At 43.3% G+C, this 10,901-nt stretch overlaps 2 protein-coding genes across 2 annotated transcripts; one reads left to right on the forward strand and one right to left on the reverse strand.

Annotated features, from left to right (window-relative positions):
- Positions 1–72: 72 nt before the first annotated feature.
- Positions 73–5,431, reverse strand: GABARAPL2 (GABA type A receptor associated protein like 2). Its single transcript, XM_051805692.1, has 4 exons — positions 5,120–5,431; positions 4,758–4,813; positions 2,674–2,846; positions 73–651 (listed from the first exon to the last, which is right to left on the reverse strand). The coding sequence occupies exons 1-4, from the start codon at positions 5,151–5,153 to the stop codon at positions 561–563; spliced, it is 354 nt and encodes a 117-aa protein (XP_051661652.1). The 5' UTR covers positions 5,154–5,431; the 3' UTR covers positions 73–560.
- Positions 5,432–5,636: 205 nt separating this feature from the next.
- Positions 5,637–10,901, forward strand: TMEM231 (transmembrane protein 231). Its single transcript, XM_051805667.1, has 7 exons — positions 5,637–5,824; positions 5,901–6,070; positions 7,087–7,215; positions 8,511–8,654; positions 8,942–9,023; positions 9,158–9,263; positions 10,132–10,901. Exons 1-7 carry the CDS (start codon positions 5,683–5,685, stop codon positions 10,319–10,321), a joined length of 963 nt encoding a protein of 320 aa, XP_051661627.1. The 5' UTR covers positions 5,637–5,682; the 3' UTR covers positions 10,322–10,901.

Here is a 10,901-nt window from a genome sequence, read left to right on the forward strand (position 1 = left end):
GGATCTAGTAAATGGGATGTGCAACTTTCAGGACAAAATTAAGGTAAAGAAATGACAGCACTGCCTGTTTGTGACAGGAATTTTTATTGTACTTGTTTGTTAATTGAGAAAGAGGAACATACTGGCTCAATTCAACACGATCAGCATCTTGGTCCTGCTTAGGAGAAGCTAGCAAATCCAGTGTTCCCAATACTAATTTATTGGTTTTATTTTTCTTAAACTAACACCTCAAAACAGAATAAATGTGTGTTCTTCTCTTCATGTTTTAGTAGCCCAACTACTTTGCTTTATTATTTTATCAATGTCATCAAATGTATCCTCTGAAGAAGTGAGGCTCTGGGAATTCATAGCCATGAGAAAAAACCAAAAAAGCACAAAACCAACAAAACTTTTTTTTATAATTTAACAGTCTAATAAAACAAGATCTATCAATATATTAAGAAATAAATCCAGTTACAAATGCATGTATATAGAAGGAACTTCTGTGGACATCCGAACAGAAAATGATCAGCTATTTACAAGATACACAGCAGGATGGTATAGTATCCAAGACCCACCATTCAGAAACCAAATGTGTTCTCTCCACTGTAGGCAACATATAAGAATCCATCCTCATCCTTTTCCTTCTCATAAAGTTGTCCCATAGTTAAGCTTCAAGGGGAAAAAAAGAGAAATGGTTTGCTTAGCTCATGACAGTTGCAAATATTAACAGTTAGAACCTTGCATAAACAAGGAGTAATAAAAGCTAAAACTTATAAATCTGTATATAAATTAAAATGCAAAAATGAGGATATATGAAAAGCAGTTGACTCTTGAGTTAGCGAAATGAGCCTGGGCTCTCTGCACAGTAAATTTTTGATAATTCTTCACAAACACATTTGTCAGAACGCTTCCTTATTTTATTGGAAATAAATCACTGAATGTATTTCAGGTTCTGAATCGTGCATTAGATGCTGTGACTAATACCAGGATTAATGGCCTGACAGTACTTGAATGCAGCTGCATTAACGTCTTGCTTCTTGTGTGAGCAACCTCATTCCTCCCTCCACCAGGTATAGTTCTGAATGTTCAGCCAGTCTCTTTTTTGGACTGTTTCTTTGAGGTCCAGGTTGTTTTGGGGGGCAAAAGCTTTGTTTTCTAAATTGTCAAAAAGTGATGACTTCAAATAGTGCTGGTACCAATATATGTGGGCAGTAAATTACAATTTAGTTGGAAACTAATGCTTTTTCAGTGGCTGAGGTTTTGAACGTTTGATCAAATAAAAAATTTCTTAAACTTAATACACATGTGGCCCTTCACAGTCCTAGCAGTTGTGGTCTTTAGGGCAATGTCTGTATTCTGAAACCAAAAAGAAACCCAAGCAATCACTTGGCCAGTACAACTGCTGCAACCATTTACCTACAGATGGAACAGGCAGTTGACATCAGTCAGGTGCACAAATGGTTCCTCCTCAGCTCACCTTTCTCCAGCTTCCCAAGACTGAGAAAAGACTCATGAACTGAAAGGTGGAGAGCGGATGGGAGCAACAGGGAAAACCACCATGTCATTCTACCCAAGAGAGGAGTTGGGAGGATGTGGAGGCAGTGCTTGAAATGGAAGAGAACTGGTGAGTAGCAGATAGATCACTAACCCTTGACATCCTCCTCTCCTCATCCAGTTTATGTAATAAACTCAGCCTATGAGATGAGCAGAGCCATGAACAGGATATTTGATCTGTTAAAAAATTATCATTTTTACATTGATATTGAAGGTTCAAGGCCCTTTTTTTCCAGTTGAGATGTGACACCTCATAGTGAACGTGTGATGTGAGACAATGTGTCTGTCTGTCCTGTTCCTAGCAGTTCTACAGTCCTGTTATGAAGATGACATACAGGCATTCCTATTACTCTTAAAACAAGTAGAAAAAGATGGTTGTCATGGTTCTCCCTACTGTGTATCATAGAGTAAATAAAAAATGTTCCTGAGTCTGGACAGGTTACCTGGAGGGACTGTTACTGTTACAAAAAGTAAGTAATAAGAATATTATTACATCTAAGCCATGTAACAACATGACTTACTATTTCTTCAAATGTTAAAAAATCTCCTGTAGAAAGCAGCTGTAGTAGCTGCTTCTGCTATATTCTGTATGTAGCAGACAACAGTGAAACTTACTCCTATATAAAAGCAATGTGGAAAGCCTTTCTATAGCAGTTGTGCATTTTTTTGTTTATAGATGAAAATAATTAACTTTTAAAAAAAGTAACAGCAATTAGTCTGTAACATCTTAATTTCTCTGTAAGCTGAAGAGTTATTGGTTTTTTAGAATAATTTATGACATTTGCTATTAAATATTTAATGTGCACCTTTTTTTTGTTACATTGAGAAGAATAATTTTTTTGAGATTGATGATGTATGTGTTCTTGCACTCAGCCAAGGATATCATAACTGCAAAGCTCACCCTTTTGCCATGGAAGTAAATTATAATATAGTTTTCAGTCACCTTTCCTTTAAGCCTGGCTCAAAAAATAAGATGTTTATCAAACTCATAAGGAAAAACCCTTTCACAATGATATGAAGATGTAACCAAACACCTCCTAAAACCACCAAATGAGCCTCAAAGAATGGTGTTACTGACCCTCTGATATGCACAGGTTTGCTGAAATGGTTCTGAATACTACATGAATAGCCTCTCACCTGGATTGTGGGACAGTCTTGTCTACAAAGAGGAATATTGCTTTCTCAGATGGCAGTTGAATCCTCTTCCTGATGATCCACATGAACTGGGCCACGGTGATGTCAGATGGAACTAAGTACTTCCTCTTGTCAATATCAACAATCTGAGATCCTGAGACCTTCTCCACTATGACCTGTGAAGTGCAAGTGTGAAGGTCAGGACTGGCATGAACAGACAGCTTGGGTAAATCTCTTGCTGGCACAGGCTGGCAACAGCGAGCAGAGGGGAGGAACAAAGAGGTTCTTGACTGCAACCAAATGAGAGGTAGAACTGGCTCAGTACCATAAAACCTGATTTTACGGCTACACTGAAACCTACATTCATACACACAATGGCTCAAAACTTCCTGTATCTGAGGCTGACAGTCATGAGGTAAAAAGCTGCATTATGCCCAAAAGAAACCCATGACAGGGAATTACATGTGTCATTTAACTTTGTACACTGACGACAAGAAACCATTGCAATGTGGACCCAAAGTTGAAAATAAGCTAGCAGTGTGCCCTGGCAGCAAATAAGGCTAATGGCATCCTGCACTGCATTAGGCAAAGTACTGAGAGGTGATCCTGTACTGGTACTGGTGAGGCCACCTTTGAATTATGCTGAACTGACATTAGAACATCTTTCATCATACCTTAGGAAATCAGGAATAGACTACAGGAAGGAAAGAGCAAGATGGCCACAAACAAAGTGAAACAAAAAGCAGCAGACACAGGGGAAAGGAGAATTAAGCATTATTTGTGATAAAGACCTGATGCTTACTGCTCCATACAGGCTAGTTCTTGAAGGAAAAATGCAGCAGGTGGGGAAATCAGTTTTACAAGAGGTTCCAGTGTCTCCATTCCTTAGCTCTGTGTTCCCCTTAAAACATTGTTCAAAAAACACTTTTAACTATTAAACTGGTACCAACTATTTTATGAAAGGTACATGGCTCAATCTGAATCATCAAGCAGAAAACATGGACCTGTCCAAACAAAGCACTACACTGCAATTTGAGATTTAATTCCTGTATCTACATTCACCTTGTTGTCCATTCCTGATACAGCAGCATGTAATTCTGTCTCTCACTGAGAGTTTCTACGTTTCTTTTCCCCCTATGGTTAAGAAGGATATTCTTGAAGCAGATGAATGGATATCTGTGGAGATGTATGGTCATTAAGGATGCTGCAGTCCATATATGAGGGGACAGTTAGGCAGGAGAGGATGGGAAGGATCATATCAGCTTGCCAGACTGCAACTGGAGACAATGTTGTGACAATTAGGTGCAACTGAGCAGCAGAGAAAGGCAACAGGAATAGATTCTTCTCTGGGCTGTGCTAATGGAGAAGTTACTCACCAAGAGGTGAGGCAGGAGTAGCACTAACTGGCCCATGGTCAGATGGGATGTGGGACATTTTACACATGAGCAAGTAAGTTGAGAATGTGGACATGTTGCTTGCTGTTATATAAGGATGTGAAGTGTGGTCATTTCACAGACTGAAACATGATAAAAGGGATTGTGGAGTGAAGAAGAGAGGTCATTCACTATTTAGCAGAATGGTAGGTATTAATGCAGAAAGGAGGGCTCACCACTTGTACTGGCTCTTCAAACAGTGTTTGCATGAGGAGATTCACGATGATGATTGGTTATAGGCATGGAATACAAGAGGGAATATCATCTAACTCATATATCCAGGATGGAGGATTGTCAAGGTTTAAAGAATTCATAATCTTTCTTAGGATCAGGCACAGAATGAATCCTCAAGATAATGAAGATGTTTGCTGGGATATAATTGCCATTAGAAGAAATCAGGACCCTTATAAATCATTAAAATGCCCGGAAAGTGTTTATAAAGTTAGGCACTCTTGCTTATTTGTCAATATACATTGGGACAGGAAAGGGAACATTGGATTAGTTAAATGTGTTTGGGGCTTCTTTAAAACACCTAAGGATACAAGAAGAAACATGAATTTACTTGGTAGGAACTGATCAAAGAGTGTGAAGGATGGAAACAGCTTATCTGCCTTTGCCTCTAAGTACTCTGAGGAAGCTGGCTCGGTTACTCACCGGGACACGGTCGGGGTATTTGGCTCGGATTTTTGCCGACTCGACACATCTGTGCTCTGTGAACAAAACTCATAATTAGTCACTGCACAGTAATACTACTGCCGGCGTCACAGGCCGAGAGGGCAGCGCCCGCAGGGCCGAGAGCCTGCGAGGATAGCAGCCACCTCCCCACCCTCCGAGGGGATCTCCAGCTTTTCGGCGAGGCCGTCCCCGGGCATCGCACCACCCTTCGGCGAGGGCCGCAAGCGACTGCCCGCCCACAGACGAGCGGCTGGGGGAGCCGACCGGGGCAGATGGCGACACAGCAGACGGAGGGCGGCGGGGCCGCTGGCGGGCAGCGCCCGGCCCGGGCCCACCCTTACCCAGCGCGTGGTCCTCCTTGAACATCCACTTCATGGTGCGGGCGGGCGGGAAGCGGAGCCGGCGGCGAGGCCCGTGTGCGGGGGGCGGGGGCTCGTGCCGGGCCTGTCGCTGTCACGGTCCCTGTCACAACAACAACAGCCGCGGCTCGGCAGGCGGGACTTCCGGCTCGCCCGTTCCCCGGCAACCGCCCGGCCCGCCGCGCTTCCGGCCGGGGATCGCGGGGCGGGGCTGTGGCATCCGGCGCGGAGCCACCGGCCGGTGGTGAGGCCGCCGTCAGCCCCGCACACGGCGCTGCCGGGGCGCTCGGGACCGCGCCACGGGCTCGGCCGGCCCGGCAGTGCCCCGGCAGTGCCCCGGTAGTGCCCCGGCAGTGCCCCGACCGCGCGGCCCCTCCCGCCGCCGGCGCTGTCCCGCCTCACGCGGCCCGCGGCCCCAGGGCGGCGCTGTGCGCTCATTGGCTGGCATGCCCGGCCCCTCGGCGCTGATTGGCGCGGCTCCCGTCAGTCCGCGCTGGTGCGCGGCGGGAGCGCGGCGGGAGCGCGGCGGGAGCGGAGCGCTCGCCATGGCTGGCGTGGAGCTGTTCTCGCACCCAGCGCTCTACACGCGCTACCGGGCCGGGCTCTGCTCCGCTGCGGCACTGGCGCTGTTGCTCATCACCGCGCTCACCTATGTGCCGCCGCTGCTGGTGGCCTACCGGAGCCACGGTGAGCGCCACTCGACCCCACGCGGCTCGGCCGGGCCCGGCTCGGCCCTGAAATCTCGTGCTGTCTCTGCCCTCAGGTTTCTGGCTGAAGCAGAGCACGTACCTGGAGCAGCCCACTGTGCGGTTCCGGTACGAGGTTCTCCTCGTCGCCACCATCGGGCCCAGCCCGGGCAGCTTCTTGGCGTGGAGCACGTTCCCAGCGTTCAACAGGCTGCAGGAGGACCGGCTCCGAGTCCCGCTCCTGGCGGTAGGCCTGCCCGGGGCGGCCCGGCAGCAGCGGCGAGAAGCGGGGCTGCAGAGTGGGGCAGCCGGCTCGGGGCGTGAGTGGGCACTGCTACCTTCAAGGAACAGCAGCTTCACGCATAACCTCGTGCCTCACATCAGAATCCAGTTGGGAGAAGTGATTTTTAACGAGTCCAGTTTAACTCCCTCTTCAGTGCTACTGAATCATAGAATTACTTAGATTGGAAAAGACCCTTACGATCATCAAGTCCAACCATTAACCAAACTACTGGTTTCTGAACCATGTCCCTAAGCACCACTGGTGGTTTGCATGAACACATCAGTTTACTTCCCTCAAATCAGTTGTGCTCTCCTCCCCTGGCCACATGGCTTATCATGATGTGAACTTGCATGGGTCACTAGGTAGGCCCTAGTTTTGGAAGCATATATGAGCTTCCTAAAGCACATAGCCTTTGCCTTGCAGTCATTGTTCCTTCTGGGATTCCACAGTGGCAGTTATTTTAATGTCTGCCTCTGTTAGGAGTCCTGCTATGCTTGCAAATAGCTGAGGTACTGGGCGTTTGTGGCACGGAGGTGTAGCAAGCCTTGGCTCACAGCCAGGAATTGGAGTACAGAGGCCATTAAGAGGCATGCTGCAGTGGCAGGAGGCAAAAGCCTGACCACCTGTCATATTTGCACAGGATCTGACAGAAGATCCAGCACTAAGGCATGCTTTGTAGGATGCAGGGGAGGTGGTCAGAATGGTGTAGGGCAGAAAAGACTTTGAAGAGTCTAGTGAGCTTTCCCTTCCTGGGGGGGCATATGAGATGTTGTATAACAGACTACATTGCAGGCTTCTTCCTTGTCTCTAGTTCTTGGTCTATCAAGTCAAGAAGCTTTTTATTTCTTCCGTAACACTGCAGCTTATTTGCTTCCTTTGATTGTGCATACTGCAGTTGTGGAGGTCCCCTGGGGTTTTACCTTTTCTGTTTTTCTTTCTAACAGAAATTCCTGTATTTTTAAAAAATCATATTATTTTAGACTAGAGAAGAAGACAAAAATCAAGATGGCAAAATGGATCAGTTGCATTTTGAATTGGAACTTCCACTCCAACCTACAGAGCATGTATTTGGCATTCAGCTGATTCTACTCTTTTCCTACCAGCTTTATGTGAGCATTTTTAGTTATGTTTGTTGTGATGTATAGACCCAGTGTAATATTCCAGTAGTGGTTATACAAAGGATGAAAAGAAACTTTTCACATTTGAAATTTCTATCTAAAATATTTATTTTACTAACAAATATTTAATTTTCTCCTCTGCTGAGTCATTCCTAGTCTAGCTGTAGCTTGCGTATTTTGATACACTTTGTTAGAAATTTTTTTTTAAATTTTTTTTAAGATCTATATTCTCTTGGGTTGTAGTGCAGCATAAAAGACAGAAATGCACAACAGTGAGTATCAGTGTGGGTGGCACCAGGAAATAACTGAGAGTCTTGCAGTAGGGAGAAGGATGTGCATTCTTACATACTACTGTGTCTTGACATAACCAGTTAGTTTTCTGAGGTGGAGAGGCAGGCTGTTGCAACAGCCTAAAACTCCATATATTTTGCTTCCTTAGCAACTCTTGAAGCATTGGTAATGATCTACCAGGATCTTCTGTATCTTGTAACAGGGAGGAGGAAGAAAGTATTACAGGAAGACAAGACAATACAATTCTGCTACTGTTGTATCTCAAGTGGCAGTGCAATTAATAACTAAAGCAACAAGTAAAACTCCAGTGCACAAAGAACCCATGGATACATCTGAAAGGAGCAATAATATAGAGCTGTGTTGGATGCAGCCACACAGACAAGAAGTTCTTTTTCTAGGAAGATTAGTCTGAGCCTATCCAAGAGACTTGCTGATTGCAGGTAGACAAGTGGTGTAGAAAACTTCTTAAACCTGTGAGGCCCAGAATAAAGGCCCAAAAGTCCTAAATTTGGGCTGAAGTATTAGATCAGTGATTAGTATCGCAGAGTTACAATATTCAAGACTTCTATTCCACTGTAAATGTGAAAATTTTCCTTCAGGTTGAGTGGTTGATAAGAGCTGAGGAACTTTTTTATTTGGTCCTTATTGCAGAGCAGGAGTCTTGATTTTGATTGCTGAGTTTTTTAAAGTCTGTCTACAAGGAATGTGTTCAGTCATCTTGCTGCTTTTTACATGTAATACTGTCATTAACCACAGACTGTTGGATTGAATTTCCTGTGGAACTTTGTATGCAATAACTAAGGTAAATCACTTAATGAAAAAAATAAAAATAGTTTTTATTTGGTGTTCCCTTGTTTAGACCAATATAATGATCTGAAACTTGGGAGTCAGAAAAGTATGGAATCCATGTAGAAAATTCGTAGATACAAAGAGGTAGAAATGTGTGGGGGGGGAGTCCCCGCCTAAATTCTCTTCTCTTGTGTTCACTATTTCAGAGAATGTCAACATTTGTGATGCAGAGCATGGCTTTTCTTCAGTTTTTTTCTCCTGTGCCAGGGTCTCGGCTCTATATGAATGGAGACCTGAAACTGAACCAGAGGCAATTACTTAACCATTGTGGACTGGATACCAGATACAATGTGAGGAAATGTTTTTCCCTTCCCCATCAATTCCCCTCCCCTTTTATCCTTCTGGTATCATAGGTGACACCCTGGTTATTTGTAGTCCTGCACAGAGTGAACCCTAAAACTTTGGAACTGGTGTTTTATTGTTAGGCTAAAAGAGGGAAGAGGTTATTGTACCAAGATGTTCAGTCTGTTTTTTATGTGCATTCCCTCAAGGGCATGGTTATTTTGTGTAAGAAACTCAGTAGAATTATTGTCTCGAAGACTGGACAAATAATGAAAGTGTCTCCTTGTTGTAACAGGTGTCTGTGGTCAATGGCACAAGTCCTTTTGCAAGTGACTATGATCTAACAAACATCATTGCAGCATACTGGGATAGAAATGGTAAGCCTGAATGTGCAGCTGTGAACTACAAGACAGTAGTAGTTCGCATACTGGCAGATGTTTTGTGAGGTATTTGGGTCCTGTATTAAGACCTAAAAGCCCCTTAACCTGGATGTTTCCTTTCCCCATTTTAGTGACAACAGTCTTTTCAGATCCCAGCCCTGTTTGGATGACAGGAAGAGCAACAGATACACCATTTATCATTAATGCCACTATTCATTATCCAGTGGAAGTTATTTTATATCCTTTGAAAACTGCATAAACTGTGACATAATTGGGTTGCGTTATTTAGGCCTTCACATACAGGCCAAGTGAAAACTGTTTTCTTCTAGATTTGTTTCTAAACTTTTTCTTTGTTAGCTAAGCAAATGCTGAAGTTCTGGAGTTAATGAAATACCTATTTGTCCATTCCTCCAGATGGTTCTACTTGCCTAACCACTTTCTGCCTTTCTCTACTGGGAACTTACGTTGCTTTTCAGCTTTACTAAACAGGCCTTTAAGGCAGTTTCTTAGCCATTTTCAGTGAATATTCTTAGTGAGTCTTGCTTTGCTCATGCAGCACCTGCTGTCCCAGTCTGTCACGGATGCCACTAGCAAAGCATGGTACTGTAGTCTGGGACCTAAAGCACATCATTAGAAATATGCATGCAAGATAATAATAACCCCCACAGTGGAGGAGTTACATCTGTTACACATGCAAGCAGACTTGATTTTTTTTTTTTTGCAAAATAATACTTTGTTAATTGTGTTTTTGCTCATTTTCTCAGATAAGAGCCAGCCTGTGTTTAAGAGAATCTGTATGGAGCATACTTCTTAATGAGGTTTGTTTACCTGCCTGACTATTACAAATAACAGCTTTCTGGTGAGTCAGGCACAAAATAGGTACTTTACCCAGAATTGGTTTAAATGTTTTCTAGGACAGATATTCTCTGCAGCTTTTGTTACCTACTGTGGTAAAAGGCTTTTAGGTGTTTCTGTGGCTCAGAGGCTTTGCATTTGCTACAAAAACTGATATCTTAACAGATTTTTTGCCTTTCTGCCTCTGAGTTCCTTTGTTTGCTTATTGCAATCAGAAGCTCCTTCATTAACACTCCTTGACTTTCTTTAAATATCAGCCAGGATTCTGGGAAATTATTAAATTTGCCTGGATCCAGTATGTCAGCATCCTCCTTATCTTTCTTTGGGTGTTTGGTAGGATTAAGATGTTTTTGTTCCAGAATCAGGTGTTGACTACAATTCCAGTATCATCAGTTCTGCCAGTGTCTCCAGTACTATCCTACAAACAGCACCAGTCCTGAGGAGATGCCTGAGAACACTTTAACGAAGTGCAGTTCAAAAATAGTCACCTGCTTTTATTCTCTATTCACTTTTTACTTTGGAAGATCAGAATTTTGTAAGTATGTTTCAAGTATGCTCTCTTTGTGCTTCCTTTTTAAACACATGTTCATTCATCTAATTTTTCTGGGAACACTGCTTTGGAACTGAAAATTTTAAATTTTTTGACAACTAAGAGTTAAAGAAGAGCTTAGTTATTTTTTTTTTTGCAACTGGACCACGCTTTAAAAGCCAGTAGGAAGCAATGAGTCTGCTTTTGCATTATCTTAATTTTGCTACACCTTGAAGACTGAAAATAATATGCTAAAAGTAACAATATAAACTGTTTTTACTGTCTTGTGAATTAATTCACTTCTGACTTAGAGTTCTGTCCAGAGCTGTTTGTACATGCATTTATGTACACTATGAAATGAAACAAAATATGAGGAATGTGAAAAAATGTATGGATGAGTTAAGGTCAGAGACACTCCTGTCACAGTACAGCCACAGTTATGTGGCTATACATGCTCAGCAATTTAGTTATTAAATTGGATGATGGATAAA

The sequence above is a fragment of the Manacus candei genome, unplaced genomic scaffold (assembly GCF_025592945.1).
Source record: "Manacus candei isolate 608988 ecotype Guabito, Panama unplaced genomic scaffold, ASM2559294v1 h1tg000065l, whole genome shotgun sequence".
Taxonomy (NCBI): domain Eukaryota; kingdom Metazoa; phylum Chordata; class Aves; order Passeriformes; family Pipridae; genus Manacus; species Manacus candei.